At 39.3% G+C, this 20610-nt stretch overlaps 1 protein-coding gene across 1 annotated transcript in view; it reads left to right on the forward strand.

Annotated features, from left to right (window-relative positions):
- Positions 1–2541: 2541 nt before the first annotated feature.
- gmds (GDP-mannose 4,6-dehydratase) overlaps positions 2542–20610 on the forward strand; it is a 141950-nt gene continuing 123881 nt past the window's right edge. The window contains exons 1-4 of the mRNA XM_026345649.1: positions 2542–2755; positions 12667–12711; positions 13940–14027; positions 14797–14906. Of these exons, the coding sequence (XP_026201434.1) occupies positions 2657–2755; positions 12667–12711; positions 13940–14027; positions 14797–14906 (342 nt within the window). The 5' untranslated portion in view covers positions 2542–2656. The remainder of the gene's footprint in view (positions 2756–12666; positions 12712–13939; positions 14028–14796; positions 14907–20610) is intronic.

The raw sequence follows: 20610 nt of genomic DNA on the forward strand, positions 1-20610 counted from the left end.
AGATCGTCTTCGGTATCATTCAAAACAAACACTTCTGTGTGCACAATGAGGGTTTTTTGGTTCAGACAAAGAGAAAGTAAGACAGAGAAGAAAAATGATTCTAGGTCAAAGTATATGTTTTTGCAGATAAGAAAGTTGATATGCTCGACAGCAGAAGGTTCCACACAGCTTTTTTTTTTAAATGTGGGGAACTTCTCACATCTATTCACATATTAGACTGACTTTTCATAATGGCATTAATTTATGAAGGGAAATCAACAGTTTAAAGTTAGCGGGAGGCTTCAGTTAGAGGAAATCCAACTTCCACCACAAGGGACACACAAAGTACAGTCATGGAATAAGGAGCTTTAATCACTGACTGCGAGCATACAGCTGAGTTGGTAAATCTAAATGTTACTGCAAACCTACCTTTCTCCAGGTCGGTTATGGATTCCAGGACTCGGTCTTGCTCACAGACCTTTCAACATGGGGGTGGATGAATGTCAAGACACGAATTTGAATCCTGAAGGACAGAATTCTAACAGCTGGGTGAATGATGAGCTGCTCAGTGAGAAACCATTCATCTCCTTTTTCTCTCAGCTGAAGTCAACGCTGCACTGTGTCCTGTTCCCACACACACCACACGTGTGAGGAATGAAGCTTTCTGCACAGCAGTTAGCACACAGCTGGAACCAAATGCCTTGAAACACACAGTGAGACACCTGCCGCCCAATAAGGGAAGGGAAGAAGAAGAACAGTCCAAGGTTGTAACCGAGCTGTGTTGTACTCTTTTGATGGTGCAGGGTGGATGAGGAGACTGCTGTGCTTCTCAAGCCTCAGGCACTCTATAATTTTTTTCTCTCTTTACATGATGTTTACTTTAGACTGTAATGAAATCACACCTCCCATCACGCTGCGCTCTCTGGGAAGTCGAGCAGTGTGAGAGAGCTTTCACAAGGCTACTGACAATCTCAGCTGCAGCAGATGTTTTCATACATGATCAAATGAACAAGAATAATAAGAGATTAGGAGCTCCGCCGAGAGTCTGATTACTCCCATTAACAGTGCCTCAAGTGATCTGTATCAAGTGGGTCTTCTTCTGAAATAAATTCCTCTGATGGGGTCAATATATCAAATTCTTGTCTTTAATCGTGTTTAGTTTGGCCTGCAGAGCAGCCAATTCTACAATAAATATAACTGCTCAAATCCAGACTTTCCTCTTGAAAGTCTCCAGAAATATTTTTAGTTAGAAAAACACACGTTTTCCACACTCTGACAGCATCATATATAATGTGTATTTGGGTTTTGTGATATGCCATTAAAACCAGGATATTTGTAGTTTCTTTGATTTGCATGCCCAAACTATGATGCCAGTTTTTTGTAGTGATGCATTGCAAATAATTCTTTGTCTCATTAAACACATTTCCATGTTTCCAGTTCATGCATTTGGTACCACAGACAATTTCTGGGTCTAGAATTAGCGGTTTCTGAACTGTAGGTGTGAGCCATGCTTGTCTGTCTGACATTCATCATGACAAACGCTGGGAGTGAGTTGCTGTTTGTCCTGTAGTGACATCATTAAACGAGAATCATGTTCACAAAATGTTAACTCATCATAACTGTTCCTTAAATACGAAAGCAATAACGGTTACTCCTCTGAGTTATTTTACCAGGATGTTTAAAATCTGACTATACACATTTATTCAGCTGCATTAAAGCTGAGAATTCTCTAGTAGTAAATAAAATGTCCATTCTTTATTGTTGGTTCCTCTACAAGAGTCATATTTCAGTGCTGCTGTGAAAACTCTCCATCCCCTTGACTTTGCATCCATGTTTCAACATGGAAAGAATGAGTGAGTGCAGAGAAACCAGTGTGATACAGTACAAAGGAACATTGGGTGAATAGCTGAAAATCATTGTCCCGTAAATGAACAGAGCTTCACTATGGTTGAGCTAATATAAGCTGTGCTGTTGAAAATGAACAGATACTGACCGTTTTCTTCAGTTTCATAAAAAAGCAGTGCTTGAAGTAACAAGTTACATTTAGTCTATAAACATATTTGTGCATGTTTTTTGATTCTTTATTTTTAGTAGGTTCCTGAACGGCTGAATGTATGTTTTAAGCACGGACTGGGTTAGTGAACAGTAGGCATTCAAGCAATGCAACATAATTAAGGCTTGTACCATTATGGGACTGTGTTTAGAATTAGCATTACCTCACCTTGCTCATGGTAGACTCTTTAAGGTATTGGTTGCTTCTACATTAACAATCCCTGCAGAGTTTAATTCACTTTACACTGAAAACATTTACAATTAAGCAGCACAGAAAATGAATTTGGGGCAGATTGTAAGAATCAAAACAACCTGCAGAACGCAAACAGTTTATAGTAAACATTTTAAACCAAATTTATTTTTTTATTTAAATATTTCAGCTGCATGTCATCCTCCGACCTGCAGGCGGCGCTGTAGAAAACAGACATGCGCGGCTCTGACGCACTGCGCTCTGCTGTTAAATTTCCGCTCATGCGCCTACGTTCTCTCTTCCTATTGGCTGATCTCCCGGCTGCTTCCTGGTACGTCTTTCACTGCGGCGGTGCCGTTTGGATGCTGAGGAGAGAGGACAACAGCAAACAAACAGTCTGTGTGGAACAGACAGCAAACAAACAGCCGCCCAGAGATGGCCCAGTGCTCCGAGGCTGCTCATGTCAGCTCTGCGCTGAACGGAGAGCAGAAGAGGGAGAGGAAGGTGGCTGTTATCACCGGCATCACCGGACAGGTAACGTTCCTCACTCAAACCGGAACCAGCATCTGTACTTAGACTGTATGAACCACTTACTTAAAGACAGACGCACCAACACTCGCTTTTACTTGACCTGTATATTTTTTTTTATCGCTGCTGCTGTTAAAAAACCCCAACGTCAAGTTGGCCGTGGTTTCTTTAAGGACAGTACGTTTGTTTACACCTGCGTCAGGTGGGAAAACGTTAATGTTGCTTAGCAGAACCACGTGACCACATACCTGGACCAGTCACCTTGATTTGTTAGACCTGGACTAGATTAGCAGGTACACTCCAGTGACAGTTTAATTGGTTTAAACACTTCTTAAAACAACTTTTTAAACTTACAAATGGCTACTTCACAGACAACATCAGATCCAATTAAAATCCACTCTGCACGGATTAAATCTGGATTAAATGAACCCAAAGAAGCTAAAGACAGTTAGAAGCTAAAGTAGCTAGAACACAGTTTCAGATTTGTAAAACTTATAAATATATTTATGACTCAAACATCGAGACAACGTTAGACCAGTTCCAAATCTGACCTAGATTAACCAGTAAACTCACAGACAGGTTCAGGCTTGTGAAACCTGTATTGTGTTTGTGAGAACATCATTTACTAAATGAAGACTTACAAATTAATTTAGTTTAGTTTATTTATATACTGCCAGAAAGTCAATGATCGTTTGCTGCATTGCTGCTGTTCATACTGAAAGTTGAACATGTGTGACACAAAGGATTGAACGTATGTATATGAAATTTAACGGTTTGTGGGCATTTTCTAACACGCCGGGTTCATTTACTGCTAATTTAGTATAGTCTGCTGTGAACAGTGTATTTGAATGTTTGTCTGATGGCAGTTTATATACTGATACTATATAAACATTGGATTTGCTACCTGACATTACACTTATTGTTTTTAGTTTATTATAGTTGCTATTAGTAGAACTACAGTGGAATGATCTGTGGGTTAACTTTGTCAATGCATTGTGGATATTTCTTTTAGTCCATACTATACCTTAGGTCTGGGCCCTGCATCTGTTTCACTGATTAAACCTGCAGTAACTATGTGTTACTAACTATGTGTGAGCATTGTTTAAGTGTAGGAGGGATTTATGGTTTGCTCAAAAAGAACAAAGGACAATGGCTGAGATGTGAGGGCAAATCCACATAGTAAGAAAAAAGCATTCATGTGTGACCCATTAGATTGGATTTATTTAGTAATGTGTGATCAGTGTCATGTTTTCAGGTTGATGTTGTCTTTAATAAACAACTGGTAATTCTGCTTTTTGTAAAAGTTTCGTGTGAGTAATATGCACTGAGACTTTTGTTTCGTTTGTATGTTGGATATTTTAGTCTTGTCTTAAACACTGAGAAAATAATATTACATATAAGGCAATAAAGTCAACATGTCTATCCACCATTTTTGGTACTGTATCTCAGTCTGTTATTATTAGGTCTGATGGAAAAGTCGGTAGCAGGTTGGCCTCATTTATATTTAGTGTTTGACGACATGCTCTCATTGTGGTATGAAACATTTGTCAAGGTTTAGACTCATACTGAATATGTTGTTCCTAACCTAAATAAAACTTCTAAACAACGGGCAAACAGGGGTGTTGGCCTGGTAGAACTGGGTTCACTTCATGTATAGATAGAGAATGATATCACTGGTTAAATGACTCTACTGGAGTCAAAGAGGTTTGATATTGTGTTACTCTTACAGCTTTGTTGTAGTTTCAATGCTTGGAGGTCAGGAAGCTGAGTGATCAGCATGATTTTGAAAATCCCATAATTAATTCAAAATACTACAAACTTGAGATACATGGATTAAATATTTGTCAAATAAAGGGGTTTTAAAAAGATTAGACTTTTTTATTAGCTGATTTTTGATTATTACATACACTTATTGTATTTTAACTGTAGAAATGCTATAAATAACATTTCAGTCAATGTGTTTAGCTGAATTATGTTAAGTTTACTGAGAAAAATGTAGTCTGTTTACTATTAACTTTGGCTGCCTTCATTGCTAACAAAGTTTTTATTAACAAAAAAAATGACTGCATCAGTATCGACTTATTTGTGGTTATTAAAAAATGTGAAATTTCTGTTTTATTTTATTTTATAATTGTATTATTCATGTAAAAAAGTAAAAGTGCCAAAGTATGACACTTTTTGTGCTTTGTGTGATGATAGAAAAATACTTCATTACAAGTAAATTTACCAGTAGATGTTTTTCTACTTAAGTAAAAGTGTCAAAGTAAAACTTCTTAATGTTACCTTGAGTACAAAAGTGAAAGTATTCCATTAAGAAAACAGTGTTTTTTAAACTCTTAAGCTGTTGAAATTTGTGAAAATTCTACTGAAACATGTTGTTACCTAGTGACAGCAGTCGGTGAATGTGGGGCTGGTTTTAACCACCTTTCATAAATGATGGACCAGATACACCAACCTTTATTAATATATACAGTATAAAGATTTTTATGAGACTTAAAAATAAGTATGTAGTGGAGTAAAAGTAAGTATAAGTACTCTAAAATTGTACTTGAGTAGATGCGCTTAGTTATCTCCTCTGATTATTTGTCATAAATTTGCAATATTGTACTCAAAAGGTTTTTAAGAAATACTCGTGCATTTGATTTGTCAGGTATTTGTTAGATGTTCCAATTTCACATGTTATCTATGGTATGACTGCCCTGTACATATCAGTACATACTCTAAATGTTCTAAATGTGTCACTCTTACAGATTTTATAAACTGTGCTCATTCTTAGGTTCAGAGCATACAGTATGTAATCAATTCAGTATCACTATTTCTGCTGTTTTCAGTAGCAGCCACTGGTGATTTCTGCTGAGTACAGTAAATGATGCTCTTCAGACAACTTAATGTTATAGTATAAAAGACTTGCTTACACAGTTATTTACAGCCTTGCTATTTCTCAAACAAGTGGCAGCAACATAACTCTGTCCAAGACATTTGCATTAGCGGTTTTGTGTGTGCATGTAAATATCACCATATGTGTATCTTTGTGTGAGCATGCACCTGCAGAAGAGCGTAGTGACTTTATGATTTGTATTAAACCAAATAAACAGAAACTTGGGAAACGTTTCATGGTTTGAGGAGAAAGTTGAGCTTTCCCACAAGGCAACCCTGGAGAGATAACTGTTGGAGATCTTGGAAAGTCGTTGTCAGCATCTCGCATTCCTTTTTCTAAGCAGCACTTTCCTATGTGCAGTCTTTAACAGAAAACAGAGTGTTAATTTATTTTATTCTTCCGGTAATGATGTTACAGTTGAATACTGAGGCAAGCCGGCATCTGGATAGACCATTTCAGAAGTCACTAGCTGGGGCCATGGAGGTCACAGTAATGCCATAAATTGTCTGGCTAACTACTGTTCATAAATTTCAGGCCAGCATGCTGCTCAGTCTGAATATTTTTGACTGCTGTCCCAGTGTGAAGTATTGGAGTGAGAGGGTGTGAGTTATGGGAGACCACCTGAGTGCCAAAGCAGGACTGCAGAGCCGGGCAGCAGCTCAGGCTGACAGTGCTGTTTTATGATCCGGGGTTACGAAGAGGACAGGTTCAACCTCAGTGTTTAACAGTAAAACTTTACTTTGGCTCTGAGGACCACGGTTCTTTCCTCAGCTCCTCTGGATGGGAAAACAACGCTGCACTGCGATACGACTCTTTGAGCTGTTTGATGTTCATCCTGCAAGCCTCTTTTCTTCATCCTTTGTTGCCGTTTCATACACTTCTTTCGTTCCTCGCTCACCTCCTTCTACTGAATCCAGTGTTAGCAGCACAGGACAGTTTGAGTGAGTGCCAGCAACAATAATCATAAAGTTAAGAATCCATGCACTCATCTCCTCTGTTGCTCATATTTGCTGATAATGGCTCCTTTAAGGTTGAATCCCTGTCTGAAATCTGGTAACTTGTAGTTAGATGGGAAGAGATATGAGTCCAGCTGCAGCTGGTCCTAAATAGTTGAATTAATTTAGTTTACAAGCAAACTCCACATGTGCAGCTTTTGCAGCAGCTTATTCCCCAAATGAGAAGTTATTTACTTTGCCGACATTTCTAAATGTCACAGAGGACACAGCAAAAGGTAAAGAATAGAGTGTTAATGTTTTAAACCATCACATGCATACTGTATCTGTATGCCATCTTTGAAATGTCATAAACTTGCAAAACACTAACAGGAACAGAAGAGTTAAGATGTCACCATAGTTGGGCCAGATTAAAACAATTAGTTCTAATTGAAAATTAAGTTCAAGATCTTTAGATCACAGACAAACATAAATTTACACTCATTTTATCATCTATGAATTGACCACATGTATTAATCCATTATTTACAAAATCTAAAAGTAATTGTTACATTAATAAAAGTAATTATTAATTAATATATTCACTGGTGCATGGTAATTTATTTATTCATAGATTTAAGATGATGACTTCATTTCTTTGCTACTAGGTAAAAAACATATAACAATACACATCAAGTGTTGCTGCCAGTTTCTTGACCGTGTAAATTGGATCCATGTCGGCACATGGCGCTGGAATCTCAGTGGTTCCTACAGTCCTCAGGCCCCCCCGTGCTGCCTGTTTTCCCAAATATCCATTACAGGTAAACAGCAGTGGGTAGGACGGCGATGGCTCTGAATCATATTGATACATATTGAAGCTCTGTCCACTTATTCATTGCAGCGATACATCCCATAGATTCAGTTTGCTCCACATGCAGCACACTGAGTGTTCCTACTTGTTTCTGTGTCCTTATGTGCGTGCACGTGCTTGTCTATATTGTGGTTTCTGTTTACAGCTACATTAAACCATATCAGGTCTTGCTGACCATTGGTGCTCTTGGCAGCTTCTGTCTGCAGCACTTTAAACTCTTGACAGAATTGTTTTAATTAGGTTTATTTTATCCTTCATGTTATACAGGTGATTTAATCCTTATTAGGTAGATAACACAGTGATAGTGGGTGAACTGTAAATGCCCCAGTAATTTACTGTTCCACCAGTAGGGGGTACCAGACTCATAGTGCTTGGGTTTATAAAGACGTTTAAAACTATTCTGCCAACATAACTTTACTGAAGGGATGACAGTAGATATGTTGCTATGATTTTTTTTTTAAGATTCTGACTGTTGTATTACAACAAACTGTTCAGTACGTAGTAATGTAGATAGTAGATCTGGCTTTTACACCAATCAACTTTAATGGCTATGTCTGTGTCTTTAATTTCCTATAATTAAAGGTGGAGGTTGCTTTTAAATATGTGGCCAGAGTTTAATTTTTAATTTAATTCTTCTGTCTGTTTATTGCCATACGGGGGTGGCATGTATTTTTTCTCATTGTTGAGGTTAGGGTTGTGGTTAGGGTTTGTGCATGGCAGGAAAAGAACCAGAGGAAGTGTTTATAAGGTGAAAGAGCAGAAGCTGAATTGTGAGAAACATACATGTGTGAAGTACCGTTTTCTGATATTGATGAGTATGCGTCCTCTTATTGAAACCACATGATGATGATGATGTGGTAATCATGATGATGATGATGATGATGATGGGAATGTTGATTGGAGCTAATGATAGCACCTTGGGGCAGTTCTGATGAATGAACATTGTTAACATTTTTCAGACACATGGGCTGATTTAGTGTAACGTCAACAACAGCTTCAGCTTTTTCCTCTGTCCTGTCACCTTTGCATGATCTTTTTATTTTAATTACTTCTTCACATTTTGTTTACTGGAGTAGCATATTTTTCACTGTGATATTTTAATAATGGGATTTTGATTGCACAGTACCTCAGTTGTTAAAAAGAACAAGTATAAAAAAAATCACAAATGAGGGAAAACATATCACAAATATTTAAGCTGTATAAAAAAACAGAAGTAAAGTAAGTGTTCACACAACAGTACTTGCCTTTCATAGTCCCTAACATGTCTAAAACATTGTTTAAAATCTTCTCTGTTCACACCTAGTCTACTTTTGTACTGTCTACTTGAGCCTTGTACTCTTTTCTGTGCTGCAGACAATTCAAGCTACTGCTAACAGGTCCTCTGAATTTAAATGCACTTCATCCTTAGGAGTCTTGGCCTATTTTGGCCACTTTTGACAAAATTTGACTGTATTGCTGTACGTGCATAGTTTTTATGTTATGCTATCTTGATCATGCCAGTGTAATGGTAGACTCTGAAGAGTTAAGTAAACCTTCTTTACTCAGGTAAATCTGTCCTGATGATTCTCATGCAGATTTCTAATCTGCTAATGAAACCCTGGGTTTCAAATGATCAGCTTTTTTATTAGTGTGCATGTGTATGACAAAAGGCTACTGGCAGGGCTTAGAGAGTGGTACACGCAGATGAAGTTGACAAAAACTAAAACAAAGTAGCCCGTTAAAACAAAACTAACAAAGAAAAAGACAGAAGGAAGCAGCAATTTCTGACATTTTACAGTTAAAATCTGTGAACTGTGCTTCCAGAATGAAGTGCATGTAAATTTGTTGCTCGATTATCTGCGTTACTCTGAGTAACCTGGTTGCCCAAGTGCATGTAAGCACAGTCTTTAGGTTCAATACTTGATAGTACCAGTATTGAAATATGAAACGAGTATTATCTTATACTTCTATTAACTTTCACTCTCTTGTTCCTGAACCAGCCTTTAGCTTTGCTATAGAGAGATCACATTGTGTCAAAGGCCAAAATTAGTCTTTGGGGAGAGGTTAGTGGTATGGTATTGACCTAGCAGGTGAACATGCACTGGTGTGTATGCGTGTGCGTCCACCCCGTTTCTCCCACCAAGAGCACAGCTCCCCATAACAGGAAACAGCGAGGTGAGGCCAGGGTTTATGGGCTAATATGGCCTCAAAGGAGCTTCTTGTTTTCAAACAGAGCTGCAGCTCTTCAGGCTTGTTTTCCATATTGGTCTGGCGTGGAATGCTTTGACCCTGGCACAGGGGCAGGAAAACATGACACTGGCCAGTACTCGGTCAGTTTGGATCCAGTGCCAATGACCACCTGAGAGCTCAATCTCCAGATGGTGAAAAAGATCTTAATAATCATTTAGATGAGTAATACGGCATTCATATTTTTAGAAAGTAAAACATTAGTTATAACTACTAGTACTGTATTTAGATGACAGTACTAGTAGTTTTTAAGCCCATCTACTGTTTCAGAGCAAATTATGCTGCATGAAGTAACAGTGAATCCAACTTGGCCTTGGCAAAAGTTAAAAGTGACCAATGTGTTTCAACCAGAAAGTACCTGGAAAATGATACTAGGCTTTATTTTTATCACAGATGTAAATATTAAATTAGTGATGACTAAACTCCATTGAGATACTTTAGTTTAACAGGGTTCCACTGTTAAACAAAGATAACCGAGCAACATTTATTTAAAATTTTATTTGCTTGCCAAACAGGTAATCTAAAAATCTTACAATTCTGCGTTGTTATCGTAAACGCTTTTTCCTGTTTTCCAGTGTCGTGGGATTTGCTAGAACTAATCCCAGCTGGGCGAGAAGCGGGGCACATTCTGGACAAATTGCCAGTCTATCATAGGAATGACTTATTGAGACAGACGATATTTAAACTTACCTATGGGCAATGTAGGGTCACCAGTTAACCTAACTGTATGTATTTGATGTGTGGGAAGAAGCCAGAGTACTAAGAGGTTACCTACACAGGCATGGGGAGAACACGCAAACTCCACACAGACAGGCCCCTGGTCATCTGGTGGATTCAAACCCAAGTCCTGCTAGCTGGGAAGTGATAATGCTGACCAATACACCACTGTGAAAAAAGGTTTAAAATAAAACAGCTAAATAAACCATATTCCAAATCCTATTGGATTAACTAGGGTGGTGGTGTGGATGCCCCTGAAATTCAGTAGCTCTTCCCACAACTGGACGGCTCCCAACACCTCCACCCACATGCTGTCGAGGGTACATCATGGACTTAATCAAAAATCATTAGCAGGCTTTCACGCAAGGAAACCGCCAAATCCTCATTCTCACGAAGTTTATTATTACGTTACATAGCAACCAATATACAAACATGGCTTCCTGCCCTTACAGATAACAATAAATTGGCATGGAACACGTTGGTTTGGTTTTAAGGAAGATTTACTACATGGTTCAGTCTCATTGCTTTTATCAGACCTGTCCCGAACTTTTTTCTTTCCAGTTGAGAAGTGTTACGTCACTGGTATGTGTCTGTCACTTTATTTATTCTAATGGCCATAAATCAGCTTTAATGCAATTCACTTTGTACAAACCTGAGAAATAAAGTCTGCCGTTTCTGTTTAAGCTGGGTTTTTCCAGTTTATAGTTCTCTATTTTAGCATGTAAAGATTCTGTGGGCTCTTCTGTTGTTTTTGCTCTGAGGCAGACTGTGGCAGACTTGGCCTACCTGTACTGCAGTCTCTCCAGGTGTGGGGCCTTCTGTGTAATGCGGCCTCAAACTTGACCCACTGCCTACGACTGGCTGCAGGTTGCTGGATGTCCTCCAACCTCTAGCCTTCCTTAACAACTCTTCTGCTCCCTGCCCCACCACCTCTACATTTACCCCCAGACCTGGAGAGGAAGCATGGGGTTGGCATGCTTGCGGTGTGAGCATATGAGTGTGTGTGTGTAAATGCGTGAGCACATATGCAAGGAGGATTGAGTGATGAATGCCATGACTAGTTCGGAATGTTCCAGAGTGCGGTCGGAAAGTCTGAGTTGGGAAAAAAGACGAAAAGTAACATGGGTGAGGGGAACAAGACCTTATTGACAGGACTTGGTCTTTCACTTACAGTACCGACGCACACACCAGCATACACACACGGATGTTACGCCTAATAATACCAGGGCTCCCTATTCACTGACAGTGTGGAGGTTGTAAGACAGTTGTCTTTCCATAGCACATAAGAGCTTTGAGGTTTTCTTTGACCACGCGCGTTCATTAATATGTCACAGAGTTAACAATATATAGGTTTACTTCCCAACTGATCACTGAGCCAGTTTAACCAAGATGAACTGTACTAAAAGAGTATTTAGAGGTTTTCTGGTGGGTTCTCTTCTAAAACTGCTTGTCTGACATTTTATTTGGGCATCTATTGGAGTAATTATATATGGTTGACTGTAATTACTTCATCTTATTCAGGAATTCTTTAATGTGTATACATATATATTATTTATAAATGTCGTAAATGTCTCAACTAACTCCACCCCTCCTTAAGAATTAGTTCCTGGTTCCTGGTTACTTTATCTATAGTCACTTGTCTACATTTGCCACTCTTCTAGCAAATGGCCGTTTACAACACCAGAAGATTATTACCAGAATGTGTTTAGCATACATTTCATTAATAGCTGAAAATCTTTACCTTTATTTGAAAATTCACACTAATGCTCTTACTAATATTCTGTTGTTGCTGGTGTCTATTTACTCTTTCATTGCGAGATATGATTTGATCCACTATAGTTGACTTATAAGACATTTAGCGCTTCACTGAAAGCATTGGAAATCTGCAGAAGCATTAGCCAGTGTGTAGAAAAGTTTTAATCTTCATTAAATAAACTGAACAGGGCAGGGGGACTCTTCAGTTAGAGGGAGGATAGCAGAGATATGCACAGTTTGGAGTAAAACAGTGCAAATATCAAAACATCAAGAACAGGAATGTATTCATTATTTTAATATTGATCTTTGTATTACTAAATGACTGGTATTATATCCACATTTGGTACAGTTTTGCTTGTTTTTATCAATTTATCTTCTCCTTTGTTTGTAAAAACGCAAGTAACACAACATCATTAATGTCCTACAAATCTGTCAGTGATTTATCTTGTTTTGGTTGTGCTGCAGTAAGTACAGGAAACTCGAATCCATGTAACTAAAGCATTTCAGGTTTTAATTGGTGGTATTGTCTGTCTTTACAGGATGGTTCCTACCTTGCTGAGTTCCTGCTCTCTAAAGGATACGAGGTGAGTGAGAAAACCAAGTCTGCCTCAACAGTACCAAGATTCTGTTCTTTGGAAGCCCAGACACACACACACACACAGATGAATCCAGACATCCACGAATGCCAACATACACAGACACACAGAGTGACATTCCCTCGATAAGCAGCATCCAGCCACAGCAGTGTGTGGGAACTTCAGAGGAACTGTGACGTAACATGACATCTGACTCACCTCTCACCCTGATAAGACCCTTTGCGTTGCTTTGACCCTGTTCACTCCTGACCTGTTACTCCTGGGTTAGACCATTAACAGGGAAATGGCTGTTATTAGACAGTCATATGAGTGAGGTCACTAGCTTTCATCTGCTTCATGGTGTGTTTTCAGGAGCACAGAAAAGCAAATGCATGCAGCGGATAACAAGCTGTTTCTGATTGAGTAAGGCTACATGACCCACCTGTGTTGATTTCACACCCCTGAAAAGGCCATATATTCATTACACGTGCACAAACATGAGCGGTGCACCAGAGCTCTTTTTGTTTTCCTGACAGTAGCTGTATGACTTCATTTCCACACAGATGTGTAAAAGAAACACACTTTATTGCAGCCTCCCTGTTCAGCTTTACCATCTGCTGCCTACCTCATACATAGCAGGGAGAGAGGAAGTGGATTGAATCCAGGTTGGGGATGCTGATGTGAAGGGGATGTGGGGTAGCATTTAAGAGGAGTGCACAGGCAAGCAGGAAGTGCCCAGTGAATAAAGGAAGTGAGGTCGGGGCACAGCGTCCTCCCACTAATGGACTCCCCTTGGATCAGGTCCTGTTATCTTCCCTGAGCAGAGCTTCCTCACATCCACCCTCATAACACGGAGAACATATCACAGATCACAGGCAGCATTAAAAACACAGTGATCTGGAGCCATGAGCTACATTGTCATCCTGTCAACTTTTGCAATACAAAATGTTGTATGGGTGCAAAGATCATTTGACGATAAGAACCACTTTCAGCAACCTTGAGCAGGCCACTTTGTTAGATTTGAAATATTTTAATCTAAACTAAGTTAAGCTACAGGTTTTATATGTAGTATATGCTCAATTTAAGCTCGGTCACCATAATCAAATAGAATGACAGCCTTAATGTGCACACAAAATAATGATGATTGTAATCATCTATGTTCAAAATGTTTATTGTAAAACCAGAATGAAGGAATAAACTTCCTTCCTTCAGTCTCTTCTGTCTCCTTTTCTTTCAGGTTCATGGTATTTTGCGCCGTTCCAGCTCCTTCAACACGGGTCGTATTGAGCATTTGTACCAGAATCCTCAAACACACACTGAAGGCAGTAAGTGTCTCATCTGCCAGTATCAGTATCATTCAAGGAGTGGGACACAACAATACAAATAGTGTCTGAGAGCGAAAGCAGGTTTCTTAACTGCATGTAAACCTTGTAAACTTACTACTCTAGATATCAGCTTTCTCTGAGTAATCCAGTTACTCAAATGCATGTAAATGCAAAGTAGGACAGTAGCTCATTAAAAGAAGAATTTCCAAAAAAAAAAACCATTTAAAAAACTGTTTATTTTGTATGTATTATCTTACTTCTAGTTTAGCAGTTTGTCATCCAAGTATGGCAGCTGCCAGTTGCTGCAGCTGCTAAACAGTAACCTTAATTAATTATTTTCCTTGGCATTCCTCCCATCTGCAAACACCTTACCACAAACCTGTTGACATCAAACTGTCAAATAAAATTAACCTAAATTTATATCCAGGCTATACGAAAGTCTTTTGCTTCACGTGTCTTGTGCTTATCTTTATGAACATGCAAATCAGACAATAAATTTTACATTGACGTGTAGTAACAGCACATCAGCTAATAGTAAAACGTTTTCTAAGGATTTCTTAGAAAAAACCATCACCAGAACCGTTTAGCTTTACCTGATCTTTCAACAGGGCATCAAATTGTCAAATTTGACTGTAATATAACTGCAGATCCTTTAAGTGTGAATTACTTTAGAAGCGTTTGTACTGTTTACATATTTGAATGTCAGTGTGCAGGTATTTTAGTTTAACTAACTATTAAACAACATGTCTTTGTCCCGCTTTCTTGTAAGACATGAAGCTGCATTATGGCGACTTGACTGACAGCACATGTCTGGTGAAGATAATCAACCAGGTGAAGCCCACAGAGATCTACAACTTGGGTGCTCAGAGTCACGTCAAGGTAATGTGATCCACGGTGAACTCATGCAGACTGTTCATCCACATTAAGCCAACTGCTTTGATAAGAATTTTGGGATGAAAAACAAACTCTCCTCCCATTCCTTGAAATCACTGCACATTCTTGAAGAGCTTAAACAGAATTCTAGTGAAGTCTCACCTGTTTACTTATAGTGTAAAGAGAGATCTGGCGGTTGTACTGTAGCTTAACATGTTAAGGCGGCGATCATGTTTGATCCACAGTAAACATTTTTATTCAGATGTTCTTACGATTGTAGTTTTTTGAACCGATCTTCGGTCTAAACTATGAATGTTTATTTAACAACAACTTTTAACCATATTAGTATTGGTCTAATTTCTGTTGTAGGTTTTCTCATTATAAATCAAGTGAATACAGTCATTTACAACAGCCATCTCTTGCACCTATGATAAATCTAATGACTAGACTTGGGAAGAACTTCCTTCGATATTTAGTCTCTAAATATGTCTAAATGTGTGGTGCCGGGCAGATAGTGCTTGTCTGTTGCAATCTGCTACCCAAGTTGGTGATTTCTCAACGTGCTCGTCCCTCCGAGTGACCTCGTTCACCACCTCAACAAAACACGTTGACATATGCTGTGGAAAACTATCAGCAGTACTGTAGTTTGAGAAATGCATCATTTGCAATTAATGGGCCTACGTGTTCCTAAAAGCTACATGTAAAGTATCACAGTCAGCAACTTACGCCTACGGTATTTTTCGTTTGCCTTACTTGGCTTTTACCGCTACTCTATCCAAGTACCCAGTAAGTGAGCAAAGGATTCTCAGTAAGACTCAGTTATGTCTTTATTTGTCCAGTCAGTTTGAAACACAGTAGAAGCCAGTTATTCTCTAAAGTCAAATGTGTTTGACTGCCAGTGTTTACATGAGATATTTGTCAGAGCTGAATACTGTAAATGGTTAACAGCAGATAATTTTAAAGAGGGACTTTCAGTTCTGGGAAGTGAGCAGCTCATGTGTGGAGCATGCTGGAGCTGATGGGACAGGAAGTAATGTTTTTTTGGATGGGTCAGTCTCTGCCACAATGTCCCTTTTGTCTCGGAGCTCCGCGGTGATCCCAGGAGATCCTTCGGCGCCGCCCCCACCCCTCTAAACTGGGATCTGACACACAGTCTCCAGGCAGCACTGATCCTCCTTCATCATGGTGGTTTGGGTGGGATATGGAGCCAAGAGCTTAGTCAGATCATAGATAATAAGACCATTTGTAATGTGACTGTGGGACACTACTTTCAATAGTTGTAGTTTCCTAAGAAAGTCCATCTACATTTAGATGTGACTGCCATCATTTTATCATTCACTTTAAATCTGTTTTATTTCAGCCTTAGAAACCCTGAGTAAAGTTCGCACATCACTGGGTTGTAGTATCAGCTTATGCTAGCGTGCTAAATTGATTGATATATTACTACGATTACTAACAGGTAATTTATCAAATATAGTTTTGGTAATGTGTTAGTCCTTTATAAGCCAAAAAATATCAAAGTGGTGGTATAGTAAATGTAATGAAAAACCGAAACACTGACATGAAAGAGGCATGTGAGATAGATTTGTCATTGTTTTGTTTAGGTTCACCAATGAGTTGCTTAATTGATTATTATGTACACATATTACCATATATTAAAAACAATTTATATTATTGGGACTTATTATGAAGCAAGACAAACTGAATGCATGAAAAGGAGAAAGTGTGAAAATGATAGAGGATGAAGCAGAATGATGACTCTTCTGTCCATGTCTTTTGTGGTCTGAGGCCGTGACTCAGCTCCCATCTCCCACACTGAAGATCATCATGCGGCCACACACACACACCAGAGTAGCAGAACATCCCTTTACCTTTACATTGGGCTCTACTGTGTTTATTTGTTTTCACACTAATAAACCTGGCTGTGGTCGATCATCCAAACATGCTGCTCTCTCTGAACAGCTGAGCCCACTGGTTTACTGGCAGCGGCGAGGTGGAGCAATTTCCAGTCTGTCCCACCACAGAGGAAAAGATCACTCACACTGGCTGTGCAGCATCTCTCTCTTTGGTTCCCACCAGCTCTCTCCCTGTTGCTGCTGTCTTACAAGGAATCCCTTCTGAGGCTAGCCAGTTCATCAGACTCACCCAGGGAGCTTGAGTTGTAGTATTTGTTTGAAATGAGGTGTGTACGCATGTATGTGTGTGATTGCTGGTTTCCGCTGTAGAGTCATCAAGGAAAACAGAGTCACGGTTATTTTCTAATGCTGCAGGGGCGGAGGTGGACTGGGAATAGTAGACCACTAGAGGACCAGAGAGGCAGCCAGCTGCAGTATCAAAAGAACAGCACGCAAACAAAGCAGAGGGACTTTATGTATTTTATTTGTAACTGTAATAGCAAAGGAGCCAATCAGTTTGGTGGTTGGAGTATATCTCTCTGGTACCACTCACAAAAAGAGTCCAAAGTATTCCTCAAGCCTAACCCTGACTGCGCTTTTCAGTCGAAAACCAGCCGTAAGTCTGTGGTTTACGCTAAAAGTGAATTACACACAGATTTTTGTCTCTTTTTTGGAGTGACTGTGTGATTTGAGTGAAGTAGGATGCAATCTGAGTTAAGGGTGGAGAGTGGAGTTGGCCTTATGTGGCTTTGACCTCTCACTGCTCTCTGCTGTTTCTAGTACCTTCACCTGGTGAGGAAACCGGTCTACAGATTTCTGTAAGGGTACCTGGGAGCTGGGATTGTTTTGCTTGCTTGACATAGTGAATATATTTTGAAACATTTGCCAAAATTAACTGAATTATTTAAATGTCTTGTTTAATATATATTTGTTAACAGTAACTTTGTACTAAAAGTGCTTTTAGCAGCTATTCATGAATTCATGTCTTTTGACAAAAATAAAAAATGAATATTTTGGAAACTGCACTCTTGAAATATGCATGAATATGCATACGTCAAAGGGAAGTGCTTACAGGCTGCTCTCTGTAATCTGTTCTGCATCTGAGGGTTCAACACAAACCCATTGTCTTCTCCCACTGAAGCGCTTCACAGGAAAGCGGTGGACAAAACCCCTCAAACGATGCTCTCTCTGTGCGATTTCTCCCACCTGCAGCTGTCACAGCAGACGCACAGGGAAACAGGCTGAATTATTAACACACCTTGGCTGTGATAGAGAAAATGACGTGACAGGCAGAATGGGGGAGGAGGAGAGATGGAGAGACAGGAGGTTGAAACGGTTTGGGAAGGTGAGAGAGTATGTGTAAAGAGCCGTAGTAGGTTTCCACTTGATTGTTTTTGATGGCTGTAGGATACAAAAGTGGAGATTGTGCTCAGGAGACAGACTTCCTTCATCTATATCCTTTATAATCCATATCCGAATTCCTCCTCTAAAATACTTATCTCCATCCATTATCTTCTTAAAGCTCTCTCTCTCCCTCTGCTACCCTTTGGTCTCTCCCCCATCCGGGTTTGCAGAAGCTCCCACGCCGGAGACACACACAGGATTTAACACGCCTGTTTCTCCACAAAGCTCTTCACTGTTTGTTCGTGTGTTGATGCGTTTATGGGCCTGAAGCGGCTGTTGTGCAGCCTGCCCGCAGTTTACTCGTATACACAGGCAGCAGTGACACAACTTACTACGATTTGTGGGCATGTTATGCAATCTACTAAGTCGTTGGTAATGTGCTGCAATTGTTTTGACTCCTTGTGGGTCGTTCAGTGGTTTGTGATACGTGGGTAGAGAAAATCGTTTGTTTGGACCAACGGTTTCTCTGCCTTATTAGCTCAACTGGCTGTGGAGGATGCATTTTTACATACAACACTTGCCAATTCTGCCCCAAAAATAGTAACTTTTCTTTCCAATATAAAACGCATTTCCAAATTTGGTTAGGTGTTTTTTTTTTTTTCTTCATTCTCACATCAACTGAAGCATTTAATGCTCCTTTATGGGTTGGGATTATTCATCTAAGGCTAATAAAACTCTCTAAAGACCCTTTGGATTATGTCAAAATTAATTGTTTAAAAAGGAAGGAAGTTTAAAACAACACTGTTCTTCTTGGGTCATGAAAAGTTAACACTGTTGTTGATGATATCAGTAATCTTCCTCTCTTATACAAACAAATCTGACCAAAAAAGTCATTTTTATACAGTTTTTATGTTTTTTAGGGTTTACAACTTTATTTTTAAAACCCAATTAGATCATGTTCATCAGGTCGTGTTTTATTTTTCCTTTATTTTTATTGTTCCTTTAACATGACTATAATCTTACAATAACTACATGTATTTACCTTCTCAGAGTCATTCTTTCAAAAATGCATTTGTTCACCTTTTCCTTCTTCTCAAGCTAAAATCTCCAGAGTTCATTGATACAAACAGGGTATTTCTTTACTTCACTAAAGGTTTTGTATAAACCTGGTTCTCACAGAACAGTGACCATCATTTTGTAAACCCCTCTGTGAGTGATGAGCGGTCTTGTCTCTCAGTAACAGTTGATTGGCCGGGTTTACTCACTCTTTGATTGGTGTTTACATTACTGCCATCCAATCAGCCCTGAGTGGCACGCTTGCGGCGGCGTGTGTATCTCACTGGTGTTAAGACTCAGCTGGAACCAAGTCAGTGCATTCCCAGCTGAAGTGCATGTTTTCTGTCTCTTAGGACTCATTAGCTGTGTGTATGTGGTTTGTGTGTATTTAAGGTGCCATGTTTTCCACAGTTTTTGAATTGCTTTTCAGAATCTGGTGATTTGGACCAAAAAGACATGCAGTGTAATCTCTGTGCCCACATTTTCTCATGCATCCCGCCAATTGAATGAGCAGAAACAGAATTGTGTTGCGTTGGTGGCCTGGTAGTCAGCAGTCATTATGGCTCCATTTGCAGGCTGATCCCTGTTTTGAAAGGTTAGGACTGCATGCTAGGCAGCTTGCCTGGCCTAGATGGGTTGAAAGTGAACTTTAGCTTAAGAATAGACTCTTCTGTGCCAAGAGAAACAACTCTGCACTTTCCTCGTTCAGAGTCAGGGAATGTTTTGTGGTTGTGCTTTGTGGCTCTGATTTGTTGCTCCACTCATGAGTCAGTTCTTTTTCTGCTTTCCAGCAAGGTTGTAACACATGGAAACTTGCAGTTTGGGAAAGGAGATAGAGATGAAGGGAATAAAAGAGACGAGAGGGGGGTTGTTAACTAAAAACACAGAGTCAATAAATAGTATCACAAAACTAAATATGATTACATCTGAGTCCGTATGTTAAATCAAACCCCAAATACTCCAACTGTCTTGTTCGAGTGACATACAGAAGCCAAAATAAACTGTGCAGATGTAGTTTCACCTGTGATTTACAGATGGCAGCAGTGAGCCACTGTGGACGACTCCCCTGATGGTTTCACTCAGGAATGCATTCAGGTAGTAAACAGAAGTCGGTTCAAGTCGGGTCTGGGAAAGAAAATGTTCTTGGAATGACTTCTGTAGCATCATCTAATCAGTCAGAATTTTTTTTAATCAAACGACAAACGTGGAAAAGCATCAACTGAAAAGTTAAGAAAGGAATCGTCTTCACCTCTGAACACATTATTATCAGTTTGATCAATACAACTTCAATCAACAGTTCTAATTAGGTTACTGAATGTTTAAAAAAATGCTAAACATTCAGTGTTTACAGCTTCTCAATGGTATGATTAGCTTTTTTTAATTTTATTAATCAGAAATGTAAATTCTAGAGGATG

Source organism: Anabas testudineus, chromosome 4 (genome assembly GCF_900324465.2).
Source record: "Anabas testudineus chromosome 4, fAnaTes1.2, whole genome shotgun sequence".
NCBI lineage: Eukaryota > Metazoa > Chordata > Actinopteri > Anabantiformes > Anabantidae > Anabas > Anabas testudineus.